The 21,023-nt window shown below is 40.7% G+C and overlaps 1 protein-coding gene across 1 annotated transcript in view; it reads right to left on the reverse strand.

Moving 5' to 3' along the window:
- Positions 1–214: 214 nt before the first annotated feature.
- LOC119906603 (collagen and calcium-binding EGF domain-containing protein 1-like) overlaps positions 215–21,023 on the reverse strand; it is a 34,425-nt gene continuing 13,616 nt past the window's right edge. The window contains 7 exon segments of the mRNA XM_038723939.1: positions 215–396; positions 1,679–1,729; positions 1,732–1,786; positions 3,204–3,313; positions 4,445–4,582; positions 5,436–5,570; positions 5,805–5,857. Of these exon segments, the coding sequence (XP_038579867.1) occupies positions 248–396; positions 1,679–1,729; positions 1,732–1,786; positions 3,204–3,313; positions 4,445–4,582; positions 5,436–5,570; positions 5,805–5,857 (691 nt within the window). The 3' untranslated portion in view covers positions 215–247.

Here is a 21,023-nt window from a genome sequence, read left to right on the forward strand (position 1 = left end):
TCGGGGAGCCGTTTTTTATGCATCGTGAGTAGTTCGTACATAACGACAATCGCTGATTTTACCCCTGATCACAGCCTGACGGTCACCAAGTTCGCCGGCCGGCATACGGGCTTAAAATCGTGTAGTGTGAACTCGGCTTTAGGTATCTATTTTATCTTGGATGAACATTGTGGTTTTGAGTTGAGTTTGTCAAAAGGCTGATTTGATTAAAACATTATTTATAAAAACTGTGAAAAAAAGGTATGTATTAACTGACCACGGGTCCTCTGGGGCCCCGTTTGATGTGGGACAGGTCTGGTGTGGGTCCAATGGGTCCCATCAAGCCTCTGGGACCAGAAGGCCCAGGGGGCCCCAATAGTCCTGGAAGTCCTGAAGGGCCCTCTGGTCCTGGATCTCCTAAAACAATCCAGACTGATATTAGTGAACTAAGGACAACTGATCACAAAAGAAAACATCAGACACAGAATATATGATTTTTGTAGAAAAGATGAAATACGTTTAGCCATGCTAATGGCGTGGCTCTAGAGATGGCAATCTTGGTCAGTCAGTCAGTCACCACTTTGGTCTAGAGTGCTTGAAGTTTTCACTTATTTGGTGAAACCTCTCAACATCCACTGGATACACTGGCACCAAATTTGGTGCAGACATTCTTCATCATCCCAGATTATGTAATGATTGAGGTTGACATTTGTGGTTTGGAGTTAAATCAGTGCTTGAAGTGGGCCGGTACGCACCTACTTTATGAAGCTGTATGGATAAAGTAGCTTATCACTGTAACTTTTCATGAACCGACCAATCATAGCCTGGATGGGGAGGGACATTAGAAAAAGGTTGACAGCCATAGGTGTCACAGAATGTCCCCATCACTGTTTGAAAGCATTTGTTAAAAATGTTCTGAAAAATGGCTTGCAAAAAGAAATATTAAATAATAAATGAAACTGCTTTGAGAAAACTTTATTTGCACAATAAGAGAGCGTGCAATTAAAATACAGAAGAAACATATGTGCACCTGTCCAAAAAAAAGTAACTTAAGCTAAAAAAAAAACAAGCTACTGATTAAGGCATTAAGGTATTGTCTCCTGCCATTTTGTGCTTTCCTTCACATAAATAAATACATTTCCACCATAAATTAGTGCAGAAAATGTCTCCAGAATGCATAGATTTAAGAGTTTAATGCTCAAAATCTTATGTGGGAGGACCCCCAGACACCCCACTCAATCCATCCATCAAATATTTCATCAAAATATCTTTTCGTCTTGTTCTTGCGACCTGTGTATTGTTATGACTGTTGGCAAGTTAGTACAAATCAGAGGCTAACCACCATGTAGAGCATTTTCTTGCACAATAATTTAATGCATGAAAACAACACACAAAAAGCAGCAGCTAATATATACGGCAACATGTGATAGAGATTAACATGAAATGTGTACAGAAATTCTTTCCCCCATCAGGATAAATTCTAATATCTTTGTGATCCCCATCTTCAGGTGAAAATCTTAATTTGTCCAACACTTTTTTTTTTTAATTTATGACCAAATATCTGCAAAATTAATGATATTCCCAACAGTCTCAGCTGTAATTTGTGTTTAGTGCTTCATACCATCCCTATTGGATGGAGGCCAGTTTCCTTATGCAGAGTCTGACACTGTTTTATTATTTTTAGTTTCATGTGTTTTACCTGGAGGACCAGGGAGACCGGGAGGCCCTGGTAAAAATATGGGCGACGTCTGTATTTCTCGCTGGTCATTTGCTCAGGGACGTCAGCACTGTTTGACAGCATGGCCATCTTGAATTAGAATACAGAAAATATTGACTGAATGAACACACAAATGAGAAGTCAACTACAAATACTTACATTAATCATATATCAAATAAAGAACACAGCCAACAAAAATACATATTCTCTCATGGGATGAAAGTCTATTTTTCCCTTATTTGGAAGTGATGTCAAACATCATGCGCAACCGCACAATTTGGTCATTTGGTTGTTATTCATAAAATCATTTTACATACAATAATTCCTGGACTGTCAAACAGGACAGGAAAATTACACACTGAAGGGCCAGCTTCAAGTAAAATTATGTTAAAATGATATACCCTGCCTAAGATGAAAGCTGATATTCCATCTGCACCACGTTACAAGCTGTAACCCAGACAGATGGAGGGCCAGGCAACCCCTCTGCATTATTCAAGACCAGGAGAGTTCCTGCTCTTTATGCTAAGTGGCATCCTTGGGAAAAGTTATCTTTGATCTCTGTGTAACATCATGTGGATCTGGCAATCTCATAGGGAAAGATTTGAAGGACCTCGCTATGCTGCAAGGGCCTACAAATCAGAATTAATACACACAAACTTACAAGCATAGGTATTCACACACACACACTGATCTAGATTGTGATTCACCTGCTGATCAGTGAGCATTATGCAAGACTGTAACCTGTGACCTTGGACACAGGTGTTTGAACCACAGTGTGATCCTAAACTCATACTCTAACTTTCCCATGATATGAATAAATGAGAATATACTTTCTCATATACTCTAATAAGAGACATTGAGCACATACAGTATTTTCATTCTGTTTTCTTCATATATTGACAATAAGAAAAAAAGAGCCGCACAGAGCATAGCAGCAGGAGCAACTAGACCACACAGCTGGAAACAATATATAATGTGTTACAGTTGAGGGTGTTAAGTGCCACTGTTGACAGACTCGTGCTCGGATAGATGCAGATGCCTGTGATTACACAGAGGGAAATGTAACCCCACTGTTGAGTTTCACACCAATTGCCCAACAATTCCCACCTATGGGCAAAGAAATCTACCAGATACAGTGAAGGAAGTTTTTTCAGACATTATTTTTTATTTCAAAATAAGGTGCAACATCAAATCTCAAGGAAGTTGTAAAAATCTGCCTGCTGTTGTTTCTGAAATACTGTCAAGTATGGACTCCAGGACTGGTAGTAAAGAAACGGAGCTGTTCTGCAGATATTTATATTGCGCTGAGTCAAGAAGGTGTGTTTAATGCTCACTGGGGCCTTTATGCGGTCAACCATAAAATACCAGAAAAAGCTGCCGTATCGCAGGATGCAGGATTATGATTTAATATTTAAAAAAGTGTAGTGTTACGGGAAATTGTATAGATTCAACTTTATGTTGGTTAGAAAGAAATGTATGGTTTTTGTTATTATCTTCTGACCCTTACCTTCTGTTTAAGCTGCAGGACAGACATCTTGATCTGGAGGAAATCGTCACACGTGGCTGAGCAACTTCCTGTATTCATCACATTGTCAGACTTCTCGAAGAGATGCACTGCTGGGAATTGGGGGAAAAAATTCTATTACAGAAGTTACCGGAAAATGTTTCTGTTGAAAAACAAAATATCAATAACAAAGTATGCTAAGTATGTGCACAGATTTAGCATAATTTGGGCAAGTATGTCTTAAAAGTGTTTACTTAAAATGTATGTTAAACATTCATAGAAGAAAACAAAATTGTGATTACTGTAGGTCACACAGTACAAGTCTGGTGTCATTTTGTTGGGTTGTTGCAAACTGTGTGAGCTGACTGTCTGTTAAGGGTATTAGTGACTTACACAGTACAGGATAACTCTGTAACACTGTCATTTGTGAGACCTGAGTGTTGTGGGTCACTTATAATTCTCAGCTTAGACAGGAAGGTGGTCTTGTAAATGTGTCAGTCCTCAGGGAAGACTAGTGCAGAGCTAATGTCTGACTACTGGTTCTGCTGCACAACACAATATAATTACATATTTCCATATTACAAACATTTCGACAAAAAGATGGGATACTGGCGTGATTTATTTCTACGATTAACTACTTTTTATCCAGAAACCATGTCAAAATATTCAAGTTTAAGCAATAAACTTGCATAATCCAAAAAAGAGAAAAAGCACAATTTAAGCACAGATAAATGCAATGCATATACTTTACGGATGAGTGAAAGTGTCTGGACACTATTTTCCCCACTATGTTACAAAGCAGCAGGACATAAAGCAGGAGCATGACTCTATGTACCATAGTTTCGCACTCTCTTCTCCTGAAATATTATAGTAGGTAATAGAAGATAAACTCATGGGAGGAAGTACCAAATGTGCAGCCCCTGACCGATTCATTGGCAACTGAATCTGGGTATAAAAAAAATCGTAATTATTGCCTGAACCAATGCATCCAGCAAATCAAAAAAGACCAGGAGTCACAGGGGCCGTGGTATGTTTAGGAGACAGAACTGTTCTGACATGCACAAGGAGTAGGGATGTGTAATGACTACCAGGTGTCTATGTTTGCAGTACCCCCATTGCTTTCTCTCTCTCTCTCTCTCTCTCTCACACGCACACACACACACGCACACACACCAAGCTCCACATCAGAGTTAAATGAGCCCTTAAGAAGAGAGAAAATATCTGAGTAAAAACACTATTCTCACCTCTCTCCCCCTTGGTGCATGTTTTCCCATCTTCTTCCAGGAAATAGCCTTTCTCACACTCACACCTGTAGCTCCCCGCAGAATTGAGGCAGATCTGAGAGCATACGGTCGTGTTTTTGTCTGCACATTCGTCAATGTCTATGTTGCAGTGACAGGCAGACAAAAAGAAGGGACAGTAAAGCAAATTAAAGAAAAACAATGTCAATTGTGATTGTCAATTGTAGAGTGTATAAAAATCACTGCAGCATTAGGTGAAAAGATTCATTACATATTCCACATTTACAAGTGTAATTGACAATGTGATATATATACATATAGCCTGAGAACCAGACAAGTTTCATTAGCTCTGGCGGTTAGGTCTGCCCAACCACCCATTCAGACAGATTTCAACCCGTCCTGATCCGATCTGCTTCTGCTGATAATGCCCCTTGAAAATCAGAAATGAACAGAAAGTTTCCAGACTAAATACGCATTTGCGAATGATGTTGGCGATACCTGGCAAATATACACATACTACAAATTTCATTCATTAATTTAACCTGTATGCACCATATACTTGGATTTACTCATTGCAATGTATCATTGCATTGCACTCATATGGGGGACTCAATATTGCAAAACGAGCAAAAGAATGCAGCGAAAGCAATTTTACACTCTGCTGCAGTTTATTCCATCTTAGTGAAGCAAAACTTTTAAGACTCTTTGCCAAGTTCAGTTTTCCCCAGACCAAGCTATTTTAGAGATTGTGTAAAGATGACTTCCTGTCCTGCAGAATTTCTGTAAAATAGACTATTTTCCTAAAAGGAAATATAATTATAATCTAGGAAATAATGCAGGTGTCTTCTAACTGACAGGAAAGACCAAACTACACTCTGGTACAAGTCACAGTGATGCATTGTAACATTTTAAGCTGGTATAAATCTGAGAATGTACAGTATCTACTTGTTTTTAAAGAAGAATTTTCTTAATGTGTTGTTGTACAAGGTCTTACCCATACAGTAGGGCTTCTCTCGGTTTCTGTGGCGCTCACGGTCGTAGCGGTAGCCTGGGTAACAGGTGCACACCACTCGACCAAAATGGTCAGTACACTGTTGCTCACAGGGGGCGCCAGCACACACATCATAGTCTGCAGAAATAAATGATACATTTCATCAGTGTGAATACATGAAAACCAAACAGGGAATCTCATCTCCTCATCTAATGTTTTTTCAATTCAAAACGGCAGCATGCCTTTCACGGGTTATTAAACATTCAGGGAGGTTGAAACAAGACAAAGTTTAGAGAGGCACATTAAAGGGCTAAAGACCTTATGGGACAGAACTCCAAAAAAATATCCAGATAGCCAATAAGTTTCCCCTACCTTCAGGAATGCACTGGCCCAACACAAACTTGAAGCCCTTGCAACATTTCTTTCTGTAAAATATCAAATGGACATGCATATAAGAAGACAAATCCAAAATACTTCAACAATCACATGATAGGTCTCATATTTCCATATAATGTGCATAATGTTTGACATTAATAAGGATCTGCAGAACTTGTTGTGATCCAGTAATTCTGTCTATTTTTATGTTGATGTGGGAAACATCTTCATGAAGATTAATGTGGCCAGACTACACACACACACACACACACACACACAGCTGTCTGCAGGTCTCATTGCTGTGTCTGGCCTGCTGCTGCTTGTTTATTCATGTTTGATGACACTCCTGTGAATTACAGTTAAAAAAACCCCTTTGGATTGACTATGCAGTGTTTCCTATTTCTCTTTTCCCCTTCGAATACCTCAATGTTGACTAAATATTGAACTTCAATCTCACATCACTTTCTTTCCTGCTCACTTGTTTCCTCCTCCCTTTCCAATTCTCAAATTGTCCATTCTAATCCGCAGATCTGAACTCAGATTTTATGTAATTTTGTAGAGGCTGTGATTAATAGAATCACTCTTTATCCAAATATCTTACATGAGAAAACAACTTGATTATACAATGTGAAGAAACCAACTAATGAGGTTACCTTTAACATGTTCTTTGTTGCATCAATTCTGTCCACATCTGTGTAAGTTTTATTACACCATCTCCATGATAGGCTAACATATTGTTGCAATATTTTATCAGCACATCATCATGAGGTAATAATCATCCCTCCCTCACACTCAGCTCTATAGAAAAGTGCTACCAGGTGTTATTTTCAAACAGGTGATAAAAAAAATAATTACACTATGAAGTCATGGCAATATAGTGCAGTCAAACTCACTTTAAAAAGAGGGACTGAAAAAAGATTACTCTCTAATGCTTTACAGCTTTTATTCAGGAGCAGTTATGATGATACGGACATTCCTTTGGGCCTGTCTGGTAATTTCATATAATAAAAGCTCTCCCTCCTCTGCTCACCTGCATTCAAACACCATCCATCCATCGTCATTGTCAACCGCTTATCCTGCGTACAGGGTCGCGGGGGGCCTAGAGCCCATCCCAGCCGACACTGGGCAAAAGACAGGGTACACCCTGGACAGGTCGCCAGCAGGGCCACACACAGACAAACAACCACTCACACTCACACCTAAGGACAATTTGGGAGACACCACTTAACCTAGCCTGCATGTCTTTGGATGGTGGGAGGAAGCCAGAGCACACGGAGAGAACCCACACAGACACAGGGAGAACACGCAATCTCCACACAGAAAGGCCAGGGCAACCAGGGTTTGAACACACAACCTTCTTGCTGTGAGGCGACAGTGCTAACCACCGCACCAACGCGCGGCCCTGCATTCAAACACAATTGATGTAATTATTTATTTTATCAAACACAATTCATCTGCGGTCAACCAGGTTAGCCTTAAGAAAACAAGACTTAAACTAACAGCTCTGTGAGGCTGAGTGCCAACTTCAGCATGCTAACATGCTCACAGTGACAACGTTAACATGATGACCATATTCACCATCTTGGTTTAGTGTGTTAGCATGCTACCATTTGCTAAACTAAACTAAATAAAAGACTGGCTGATGCGAATGTAATTAGCTTTGTAGCCCTGATGATGCCGTGATTTGAAGTTGTGGCATCACCAAAGCTATTAATAAATCCTGAGGGGAACCTGAATGTGGGAAACAATTTTAATGCCAATCCAGACCAACATTGTCTGAACCCCTACACTTAACTCTTCACATTACACCTTCGGAGAAGTAAAGAGATGCACATGAAACATGAGGAAATCATTTGGGGGAGTTTTGTGGAAGAGAAAAGCAGAATATGTAATTTGAAGACAGTTAAAGTTCAGTTAGATTTCAGATTGATTCTTGAGATCTCACCCTTAAATGGCCCATTAAAGACTTGGAACAGCATACTAACACTAATAAGGGTATACTGTATCACTGTAATACATTTGAAACAAAAGATGGCTTAATTTCAACTTCTCATCTTATTATTAACTTACTAATTGCTACTTCCAATTTTATTTATGAATCAAATGATCGCTCAATAAAAATGTAACACTTTTTGCAATAACATCATTGCAGAAATATAATCCTGGTAGAACCAACTGAGTCTCCTCCACCTCATAGGCACAGGATATACACAGCAACCAAGTGCTTATTCAGTCACACAACTGAATATTTACTACCTAGAGAGGGGTCATAAGAACCTCCCTCACTGCACTTGAGGCTCCCACTGAAGAATATTAACCTGAATCTCATTTCAAGACTTGTGCTCACACACTGCAGGTGTGGTTATTGCAGAGGAGGAACAATGACCAATCAAGAGGCCCTCCATTAGGTGAGGGCAGGTCGTGTGCGTGTTTTCTGTGTTAGTGTTAGTGAGATTCATTGAGTGTGTTTGCAAGTGTTAATTGCAGGCTTACACTGTATGATTCTACACGTGAGGGGAGCTATGGGGAATCATTAAAGCACTTTGAAACACGTGTTTAGAAAAGTGCTTTTGAAAGTCAGATATTGACTCTGATGGAAAAAATTGATGTCCAATGTTGATTTGCACAGTTAAGTGACATACTGACTGAGGCACAGATTCTTGCATGCACTATAAACAGCCTGGGCACTTTAATTTCAAAGCTACATAAACTCTAATTAAGTAGTGGTTGTTGGTGTACATTTGTTTACAGGCAACTTAAGTATCAGAGGGATAATAATCAGTATAACCATCTCTAAACTATCATCAACAGGAAAGTGAAGGAAAAGCAGAGACGACACTTCTTAACATATTTCATCACTACCATTTCTTCTTCTATCGCCAAAAAAAACAGCTTTCTTAATCTGTTTATGCTAAAATGTTTCCACTTAAATCTTCCTCGCTAGAGTCGCTTTTTCAGCTAGCATTGTCTTCACTGTCAATAATCTCAACTGGCGTCAGAGACATTGCCAACAGCCAATCACCATTCTTGCGGTTCCTGGTGGTATCTCTGTAGTCGCAGAGATACCAAGCTCCAGCTGTAGCCTACTTTGTATGTTTAGTGTTAATTAGCAAATGTTAGCATGCTAACAAGCTAAAAAATATGGTTAACATGGTATAAATTACAAGTGTTAAACATCAACATGTTAGCCTTTGCAAGTATGCTGGCATGCACACCTTAACATTTAGCTCAAAACTCCACTGAGCTGTACAGCCTCACAGAGCTGCTAGCATGGCTGTAGCCTCTTAGTCTTGTTAATATGCTCTTTAGCATGTTTGTTATATATGTTTTATTTGGTGGTTTACTAGAGCTAGTTACTGGTACACCCTAATTGTTTAAACATGTAGGTTATCTATTAAGCACGCAATGTTTTTATTTTAGACAAAGGCAACTGTAAAATGTGATGAGTGATTTGTTTGACATTTCAGCATATGTTGTGGCGTTTTGGGTGGAAACAAATTGGGACACCCTGAGAGAGCTGATATGAGGATGGTTTCCTGTGAGACCGAATATTTTGTGTCTCAATAACATCCCCATTAGGACAGAAGGCACTTATAGTAAATAACCAGCTTAGCAAAATAACCAGGGTTAGTTTAACAATCATGACAAAACAAACATCTGTGTCCGTCTCCAGAAGATCAGGAAAGAGGCGACAGCATCCCATGGAAACTGGATCCATATCTGTGCTGAAGTTCATTTTTACTCAACTGTATCTTTATTAAATTATCATTCAGGGAAATGCTTATTAGCCCTATAATATTCGAACTTATTGTACTTTCTCTCATATCATTAAATAAACAGTGATAAAAGTGATATTGGGTTACTTTGCAGATTAAAGCCCTTTTCACAATTACAGTATTATCTGGCATTTTCCATTTATACAAATTGATTTAATTTAAAATTGTTCATTTCTTATGTTGTCCTTTTGATAACGTTTTATATTTTGACACTTGGACATGAAAACAGGCAGACCGGGAGAGGTAGACACCCAGAATCAAGATGGTAATGATATGTCCTGTCTACAAGTTAAAACAACATGCCTAGTAAAGACTCTGGGTGATGGATCTAAGCTCAAGGTCAGTGCACTAAGGCAATAAAATAACCTCAAACCAAGTATGTGATTCATAGTCTGGGGGTCTGTCAGGTCTTTGACATGGAGGGTCTCAAGAGATAAACTGCTGATACATGAAAATAACATTCTCATCACATAACAGATGGGCAGCTATGTATTACTAACCATGTATAGTATACTGAAATGTTAATAGTCAGTATTAAACGTATTGTTTAGCTGACATTTTAGTTTTTACTGCTAGGTTTAAAGCGTTTTTGTCCAGTTAGACGAACGGTGCTATTGCCTACTTTAGAGAGGCTTTTGTCAAATGACATGTTGTGGCAATGTTTAAGGCTGCTCTAAACACACCTTTCCAGAAGTGTAAGTCACTTGGGGTAAAATAGTGATGTTTTCCCATGGTGAAGGCCAAGTTAACTCTTTAGGAAGTAACTATTTTTATAAATGCAGTGTACGTAAAGTGTCAGTGAACTACAGGATCTGCTAGAGCAGGGGATTGAAAAGGATATCATTCTTTCCAAACAGCTTTGTCTATATTTAAACAACTGTCTGAGTCAATATCTGGCATTGATTCCTAAAAAGCTGTTTAACAGTCCACCTCAGGTCTTCTCACACTATTTGAACAGCAGAAACAGCTCAGATCTAAATCACTCTCAATAGTGACACACTAGGGGACAGTCAAAGAGCATTATATGAATGTGTCTTTGTTGTTTTAGCATTCTATAAAATAACTACTATTAAAAAATGTAAGCATGGGTAATTAGAGATGAAGCTCTTCATATTATTCAGCACACACAAAAAAGACCATGCTGAGTAATGACGCACAGGGCCCTTAGCTCCTTTCATAACAACAGCTATGAATACAATCCTGTGCAAGCTTGTTAGCTGCTCATGTACTTCATGCAAATTAGCAAACAAATTCAAAACACATGTGGATTTCATTCATATTCATGAGTGAGAGAACAAGGGGGGAATATATCCCAAATGCATTCACAACACTTTCTACAAGAATATCAATGAGCAGAGTTTGCAGAGTCACATGCACAGACACAATACCAGCTTGCCGACTGAGATTTTACTTCAGACGCAATACGCCGTGAGTCCTGCACTTGTTCAGAATGAGCAGGACATCACAGACAGTGTGATTGTTTTGACACCTGTGCCTTTTTTCATCGTTATTTCATTTTGCCAGTGATCCGTATCATTTTACAAGGGCCCCCTTGAAATCTAGACCAAGATTAGGCTGACCTCAGTTACCCGGCGTGAACCATAAGCACTCTAATTACCTTATAAACAGTGGACCTCCTCTGAACTCAATATGGTGGACTAGCGTGCCCTGACTTTGTCTTTTAATGAAACACAATAATTCACACCAACTCACAAGTGGAGGTCCGTCAAGGCAAAAAGCGCACAAGGATGAAGAAGACAAAGATGCATACAGGACATGCAGCTTCACATGAGGACCCCACTTCATCACATCCCAGCATGCTCTTCTCTCTAACAGGGATAACAATTACAAAACCAAAGGATATCACACACACAGCTGCGAGACAACACATGCAGTCTGCTCAGTGGAGGCTTATTTGTCTAGCATTGCTGCCAGTAATATACAATAACATGTCTGCATTCCACTCAAGAGAAGATGTTTGTCAAAGTCGAGAGGAGACAACTTGTACACTCACGCCAATTAGCCTGCTCATGCTGAATGGTGTGGATTAAGAGATACAAAAAAGCAACACTAATCAGTTATAAAGTTGATATATAAAAATATATCAGATATATACTTATATCAGTTATAACAATGATCAATCATCAATGATTTTGGTAATATAATGATTTTTTAAATAAATGCATCAAATCTGGTTCCAGCAGACACAGCAGTTGTATCAGTGCACCTGAATGTTTTGAGAAACAAGCGATCTGAAGACGTCACCTTGAGCTTTGGAAAGTTGTGATTGGCATGTTTCACTGTTTTTATGACATTTTATAGACTATATAACTTATTGATTAATCCAAAACATTATTGACAGATTAACTGATAATGAAAATAATTGTTAGTTGCAGACATAGTTATTTTAGGTGCCCACATTTTATTGTTGAAGTGTTGCTAAGCTTGTAAATTTATTGCAAGGTGCCACATATCGCCGAGGGGCAGTGCACAGTAGCACAATGAGCCAGGAAAGTCTTATAGCTGAAGAAAAGGGAAGTGAAAATAAGGTTACCAGCAACGGTTGCTTGCAGTGTGAACATGACACAATAGATATTTACTTTATATATTAGCAGTTAAGACATCATTAACCATTAGAGAATGATGCAGAATGAGAATGTGCTACACTAGCCGCTAGTCGAGCATCAGGATGCGTGTTACATAGTGACGGAGATAGGTTGCGGAAGTTAAGGCTGGACTACAATTGAGTTGTTTTAAGGCAGTTCAGGAGCGATGTTTTCTGGGGGAGATGGGAACTCCCCTTGGGGTGGACTTTGGGCTTTTTTAATTTGGAACCATATTACATGCACAAAAAAGAAATATAACAAAATAAAGTAAAGGGGAAAGGCCAAAAAACACAACATGACCTCTTTAATATCTCCCAGCCTCATTAGACTTAGACTCAGAAAGAAGAAGCTGCATTTCCCCCCCCGGAAAATCATACCCTCTACAAGATGATATTATTGACATCCTGTTTACACTGCCAAGCATTTGATATGCATCTTAGTCAACTATTTTGCAAAACCTGCAACCCATTCAGCCTGTTTGCACAAAACCATCTGTTAAATCAGACGTGTCCTCATCAACAATAACTCTGCCCAAATTCTTTTTCAGTCTTCTGTCTGGACTGCAGCAGTTTCCTCCAGCCCCCAGCTGATCCAGATGTAGTCTCCCTCTCTTTTTAGCTGCTAATTTCAAATCCAAAAATCTGGCACTGGCATTCTAGACTACACAGCAATCCACAAAAAACGGTTCATATTTTCATATACTTAGACTTCTGTTCTCTCCACCAACAGGGTCAATACTCCACTCACTCTGAGCTCTTCACAGCAGGATCGCACATTATCTTCCGTTGTGGACTCAAAGTCAAATTATCAAGCACTACTATCATACGTCACCTTACAAGTATCACACTCAAGCTGTCAAAAAAAGACTACTTTCCAAATGTTTAAAAAATAGATCTGAAGTGACTGATTACAATCAGTGTAATTAACAGTGGTTAAGTGTTAATTTATTGGTTAAGGGTTAAGTTACAGAGTAAAAATTGTTTCTCAAAGATACATAAGATTGATGTTCTAGTTTAATCCTTATCTTGAAACCTAGAGCTGAGAGAATGATTGCCTGTTATGTTTTAAAAAGAGTAACTTTTCTGGTAAGTTAGGGGTCAGGAAAACACACAATGGACAATGACTCAAAGGATAATCACAGGTATTATGAGTACAAATGTTAGGCATGTGACCTTTGCTGTTGAAAGGAATGCTTCATGTTTAGAAATGTAGAGTGGCACTTAATTACAAATTTTTCTTTGTAAAGTAAATCTGAGTGGATCCAGTTGTTGGTGTTACTTGCAGCATTCTCTAGGGGCAGCAAAAACATTTTACTATTTACAGGCATCAGCACACTCAAATGAATGGGCCAGTCAATTCATAGATGTTATTGGTTGTTCAATGGAAATGAATAAATATCTGTACTTTAAAGAAGGTGAACAGAGAGTAGGAAAAAACGTTAGTGGATTCTGTCAGTGCTAAAATAAAAGTATGCTCTCTTCTCTCTCTTTACTCTTCTTTGAGCCGTAGACCAATCAAGATGTGTGCTCTAATGTTTGACCCTTACACTTGATTTCCATTTTTATGGCAAAGTTACAGATTAGCAGCCATTAATGCTGTTGTGTGTGCTCCAGGCAGTAGTCAAGACTGCCTAAACCGAGACCAGAGTTTATCGAGACCGAGACAAGACCAAGACTTTTAGGGGCTGAGACAAGTCGAGACCAAGACAGAGGGAGGGCAAAACCGAGTCAAGACCAAGACCAGTTTCCCACATTACATGACACACAATAAAATGTGGAACGAGATCATAGGTACTTCTCAAATTGAGAAGTATATGGTCAGACCTAACACTTGATGCCAAACAGTGGATCACTTCACAAATCTGAGGTAGAGCATTCAAAACTATTATGATAAAAAGAAATTTCAACAACAATGAACAAGTTAAATTAAGTAATTTTTTTCTGTCCCTTTTCCTTAACAAATAGAAAAACAAATAGCTAAATGTTATTACGAAGATTTTGCTGACATATCTTCCTGCTCCCAGACAGCCACATCTTCTCCTGTCTTCCATTTACTTTCTTGGGGTGCGTGTGAAGGGGGGCGGAGAGGGGTGACAGCCGTTAACGGTAACAATACATTTTTAATTAAGGTTATTGGTTACATTTGAAGCAATACGTTTTACCTCCAATCAAAGTTAGGTGGTGTTAACAAATAAATCTGACAATGCAAAAACTATTTATTGATATTCTTTATGTTATGGTCCAGAGTCGTCTATGTTTGAGACAAATGTGAATATTTCCTGGCCCAAAATCTTGACAGGTGGTCAGACAAACAGGACATTTATAGATGTTAACGTGAGCTCTGAGAACTTGTGATGGGAATTTTTCACTATTTTCCAGATCAAACGAGTAATCAAATAATCTTCATGTAGTTAGTTATAACTTATTTATTATATTATTATTATACCTTCAGTCTTATTTTCCATGAAATTATCATGTATCTAAAATGTTGTAACTTAAGCTGGCACGTTAAACCCACTCCAATCAAAATATGTTCATGACTTCTGACTGATGAATATGACCAAATTAGTAAGGAACCAAAGTGTGAGAGTGAAACTTTAGATTCAACAAAGGGATATCTCCTATTCTTTTAGTCATAGTGGATTTCTCATTCCATGACTTGTATGCGCTACTACTGAAACACAATAAAAAGGAAGACATTCACAGGATATTTAATATTGTGTGTTTAAATTATGTCACTTTCATATAAACCCTCTCAGTAACACATAGAAACACATGCAGACTAACACAGGCTCACTAACACACACAGACACACACACAGATAAAAACACATGACCCCCTCTCTGCAACTATAGGTTCACCAAAGTGCAATATAAACAAATGAACAAAGGTTTGCACTGAAAGCCTTGGTTTGGATGTTTGTTGCTGGAGATTCACATTATATAATTTAGCAATAAAACTCCATCATGTCAAAATGTGTCCTATTACTGTAGGCACACACTGGTCATTATGACAAACAGAAAGATAAGCAATACATTAGCTATCCAGATCTAGACAAAACTAAAGCATATTAAGAGGGACTCTTACTCTTGCCAGAGACATATCTCACAACACAACCCCCAAGGAGAACAGGTTTATAGGAAAACATAAAAAAAGCACAGAGAGTACGCCTTCAGAATGTCTCGATACCTCTGTGTTTTCCAAACCAAACTGAAAAAAAACACTCTTGTAAAGGTCACTTATATGCTAAAAATACTACACTCGGAAAAAGAAGGAATTAGACATCAGCTGTAGACAATATATATATTAATTTTCTCTATAATGGCAGACTTTTAGTCATGATTCTTAACATACTAACATGCCTCTATCTAATGTGTTGCTGTTACTTCAGCTATGTTTCTCATTATTGTTAGCAATTAAAATGTAATTACAGATGATTGTTTGGAGATGCTATAAAAGGTAAACGATGTCAGAGAAATCTGTTTTTACACAAGCTGATATCTGCCTGTTGGAGGAAGGCCAAAGCACTCAGCAGTATAACTTAGTGTGAAGACTAAAAGGACATTTCACAGACTAAGGGCTCCAACAACAACTCAGCTGTTTAAGAACTTCATGCAAGCACCGAAATTTATGAGAATGGTGAAATGGACTAGTTGTTACTGGCACAATACCTCTACAACACAAATAAAATGTGTTTAATATTTAACAGTATCTGGTGTTGCACAAAGATAACACCAGATAGAATATTCAAATAAAGACAGCGTCGGTCACGACATTATGGGAACGCCTCTGGGCGTGGCAGGGCTGAACTATGAATGAAACTACTCCAATCCTATTGGTGTTGCTAGAACGGTAGCGTGTGACGGCGTAACTGGAGGCGTCACAGGACACATTAGCTTTTTTCTATTCAGCATGATATCTCCGAGGGCGTCGGGACAGCTGAGGCCTTTTTCTGGTCCTCGTCTGCTGACTCCGCCTCCTTTCTTCCCCCGTTCGGGGGCCCGTTTCTTGGCTTCTCCCGCCCGAGGTATGAGGAGAGGCTTGCACAGTCTGATTCTGAGGAGCTAGACGTGCTTAGCATCATGGAGGATGACTTCCGGGAGCCAGGCCTACGTCATCAGTCCGCGCCCAGCTATTAGAGGCGGGGCAGGAGCCGCGGGCCGGCAGTAACCTCAATGAGCTTTTCTGCAGCCCGAGCGCCACCCCCGCGTCGATCCTCGCCATTCTTCCTGATTTACACAATGAGTTGTGTAAATCGTGGAACAGAACAAAAAAAAAGAAAAAACAAAAGAGCTGCTCTGCACGGCTGACTGCGTCCCCTCTGCTGGACTACAGCAGCGTGACAGAAACTAAGCAGCACGGTTTTGGAACGATGCCTCAGGTGGAGGAAGCGCTCGCGAGCTATCTTTCTCCCACCCTCGCTTCATTCCTTCAGACGCCGGCGCTCCCCACCAAGCCGTGTCGGACGACATCCGCTTTGGTGGGCAAGGCCTACATGGCAGCTCATCTCTCTTCAGCCCTCGTCTAGCTCCTACGGCCGGAGCCAGAAGCGAAGCGTCGCTTCCCGTAGTCCCTCTCAACAAACCTGGGATGCAAGGCGACGCTCTCAGCCCCCGTCATTCAGTCTCGGCGGGCCTGAGGTTTCGAGTAGGGGGGACCACCCCCCCCCCCGAGAGAGACTGACCGAGTTCCCCATCCCTCGTGGCGGCTCAGGCAACAGGCTCTGTTTTCCCGCCGTCTTCACACTCGGGACATGCTAGCCGCCAGCGAGCTCTCACCAGTCTGCCCGCCTCGAGGGTTTGCAGCTGGAAAACGATCGGGCTCACACAGCGTGGGTCGCCGGCGAGTTTTCCCTGAAGCAGACCTGCTGTCGAGACAGGGGGTGAGGCCCGGGGAATGGAGACTCCACCCTGAGGTGGTGGAGTTATTAGGCGAAAAGTTCGGCCCCATAGACGTGGACTTAATTGCGTCTCGAGAGACTACGCACTGTCCGCTGTGGTTCTCCCTCTCGCCCCCAGCACCGCTAGGGCTGGATGCCATGGTGCAGACGTGGCCGAGGCTGTGTCTGTATGCTCTTCCCCCAGTTGCTCAGCCCCAGGGGGTTCTGGAGGGGGTCCGTCACGACGGTGTCAGCCTACTGTCAGTAGCCCCGTGTCTGGCCGGCCCGAGTGTGGTTTTCGGACATAATATCGCTCCTAGAGGGCCTGCCCTGGCAGGTCCCTCTGAGGAGAGACCTGCTGTCCCAGGCAGAGGACCGGGCCTTTCACCCGCACCCCGTCCTGTGGCAGCTATGGGTCTGGCCCCTGGTGGGGCGCAGTTCCTAGAGGCAGGCCTGACGACAGGAGCAGTCGAGATGCTGCTCAGCTCCAGATCCCCGTCCACGAGAAGGATGTACGGCCTGAAGTGGAATGTGTTAAACACATCTAAACACATCAGCAACTGGATCGTTCAGACTATTTCCCTGGCCTATCAGGTGCGCGATTTGCCTTCACCTATGGTCGTAAGGGCGCACTCTACTCGAGGCATGGCGGCTTCTAGGGCCCTCCTCGCAGGGGCATCGCTCCAGGATTTGTGTGACGCGGCTGGCTGGGCCACCCCTCACACTTTCATCCGGTTTTACAGTCTGGACCTTCCTTCTGCACCCGGCACCCGTGCGCTCTCCTCCTAGTCGTGACATCAGGTTCTGCACGCTGGGGGCAGGCAGGGTTTTGGCGCGGCCTAAGTGGGTATCTCGTTCCCATAGTGTCATCACCGATGCAGTTCGAGTTAGTATGTAACCCTTGTTCCCCCGAGAAGGGGAACGAGACACTGCGTCGGTCCGCCACACCTCACCCTGCCTGGAGTGCCTTGCTTCATAGAAAAGGGCTAATGTGTCCTGTGTGCCGGCGTGCTTATATACGCCTCCGGTTACGCCGTCACACGCTACCGTTCTAGCAACACCAATAGGATTGGAGTAGTTTCATTCATAGTTCAGCCCTGCCATGCCAAGAGGCGTTCCCATAGTGTCATCACCGACGCAGTGTCTCGTTCCCCTTCTCGGGGAACAAGGGTTACATACGTAACCCGAGACGTTTCCTACCGACACACACCTTACAACATGGTTCACATGCACCTTAGAATTTCTAAACCAGTTGCTACTAGAGGATTCACTCGAAAAAACTGGGTGTTTGCAAGCTGCATTAATATATTTTTTGCCAATAAGAGACAGAAGAACCACACAGCCCAGATTTGGCTACCACTGAAGAAAACAATAGCTATCTTCCACATCCAGCAGACACAAAGCGACATCAACTCATTGGAATCTATAAAACCAAAACTGTGACCTTAATGAGCCAAAAAGAGCTGCCCATGCAACAATTTCTCTGTGGGTTATTTGCTAAAAGCAACCCCTTTCACATTACATCTGACTGACACACTAAAAACAGAGTTAACCACACCATGCCCTAGTCACGAATCCTCTACTTACTGGATGGCCTAACTCTGCTGAAGTCCTGAGCGTCCAAGGCGGCAGTACTAAAAACTAAATGCTGCTAAACAGACAGAAATAGTATCTAATTGATATGATAGCCTGGGAAACAAAATACTAATGCACATCTAGACGATAATGTGGTAAATGAAAAGCAGGGAAGAAGCCACAAACAGAACAACTGGAAGGGAAAATAATGTTATAGAGGCATGGTATTACAAAAAGAAAGACAGGTCAGATTAGGACACAGGATATAACTTCTTCTGCAAAGTAAAAACAATTTAGTTAGTGACAAATATCCTCTTGAATAAAATCCTGTCTCTTACATTTAAAATGAATTGCTATCTGCAATGCTGTTTCTGTCTCTATCAAGGGTGAGTGCATATATGTGTCTCCCCAGAGAAATAATGGCGCCCCACTTGATGACTAACATGGTACATTAACATAACCTATTGGTTAATGACTGTTTGAACTCAGTGTTCAGGGCCGTGACAGTCACACAGCTTTGGTAACATACCTCTTGGTAAGGCCCCTCATTTAAAACAAACCAGCAGTCTGGATTGAAAATTGTGCAAATGCTTCGCTCAATTTAATGTCACAAATTCACAACTCTGCTTTTAATTCTTGCCCTTTTGTTTTCATTTTCTCTCTTGTGACACAATTGTGAAAGGAAGGCCTTGTAAATGTGGAAAAAAAAACTAAGTGGAAGAATATGCTGTCAGATCATGTAGCAACAGAATACAGTTACAAGTTAAAGGAAACTGTTGCTGCTAGTTATACACAAGTCTTTTATCAAGGTTACTATAGTCTATTAAAGGAATATTTCAACATTTTGAGAACTCAAAAAGATCATGAGAAGACTGATACCACTCTCTTATTTTTACAGCACGTACTGTATGTACAATATGAAGCTACATCCAGCAGCCGCTTAGCTTAGGTTAGCATTAAGACTGAAAAAATTGGGAACAACTAACCTGGCTATGTCCAAAGTTAACAAAATCGGTCTATTAGTGTCTCTACAACTCACAAACTAACACATAATATCTTATTTGTTTGATGGGTTTTCTATGTTTTGTGTAACATTTGGACAGAACCAAACTAGCTTTCTCCAGTTTTTATGCTAAGCCACACTAATTGCCACCCAGCTCCAGCTTCATATTTAACGTACATCTGTGAGAGGGGTATCAATCTTTTAATCTATCTCTTGGCAAACAAAGCAAATAAGTGTATTTACCAAAAATGCACAACTATTTCTTTAGAACAGCTGCTCCAGAAAAAAAATCATATTATAAAAATATATGAATTATGTTCTGTTCAAAAAGCCTCTCACAGTGACTGCATGTACCAGTGTGGCTTGGGTCTGAGGTTCACAACAGTGAGCTCACACTAACAGCCCAAATCAAAAACAGAAAACAAGTGTTTCTCCCTGGCTGACCAATATGTAGCCATATAGAGAACGAAATCCTGTTATAATACATGGCAACTGAACAATGGCTACTTTTTATGTGGCTGAAAAAGGCTACTTGCAAGAAAGACTGCTTGCCATTTAGCTCTGCTATCTATCTGCTGTTAGCAGCTACACTGGCAATGTACAGCACTCCTGCTGTGTTGGCAAGTACAACAAAACCATCAGTTTTTCAATGAGACTCACTGCAGCAAAGCACTTCATGTTGGCTCAGCTTTAGCAGACAGCTGGAGTCAAGATATTACCAGTCGGCTATAACAGGGGCAGCCCGGGCCTCCGCCTCTCTTTGTTGTGTTTCCTTAGTGGTGTACAGGCTCAGGCAAATCGGATTTGACTCTGAGCACATGTTATAAAATGTAAAGTAATCCATAATGAAATCTATCTGCTTTTATGTCACATTTTGAGTTTTCATTTATATAAACGTTCACTTAAAAGCTGAGGACAAGTGCAGAGGTGTGTGTGATGTCTCTAATACTGACACCTCAGGAAATTATACAGAGCACGGCTGTCTGTGGCCTGTTACAGTAAACCGCCATCAGCGCTTCCATGTGTTTCTAACTCAAACCATTCCACTGGACACAAGCCAGATATTACCAATCCTCTTCTAACACTGAGGTTACTGTGAAAGCGTGCAACATCCCCCTCAGGGAAATGTTAAAAGAATCTTAAAGGGATTATTAATAATTTAATTCCTTTGTTATTATTCACAGATTTCACAGCTCATTACGATAACAGTGTACATAAATCTGCTAAAAAATACACACTACTACATGAATCGTCATACTATGTAAAATAAGTAAATGTAAAAATTGGTATGAAAAATGGATTTTAAGAAGACTGGTCCCTGAAGAAGTGGCCTCCTGAAAGGTGAACTAAAATCAACAGTAGTTTATGACAGGTTATT

The sequence above is a fragment of the Micropterus salmoides genome, unplaced genomic scaffold, assembly GCF_014851395.1.
Source record: "Micropterus salmoides isolate LMB-PRFRI ecotype aquatic unplaced genomic scaffold, ASM1485139v1 Ms_hic_scaffold_1689, whole genome shotgun sequence".
Classification (NCBI taxonomy): domain Eukaryota; kingdom Metazoa; phylum Chordata; class Actinopteri; order Centrarchiformes; family Centrarchidae; genus Micropterus; species Micropterus salmoides.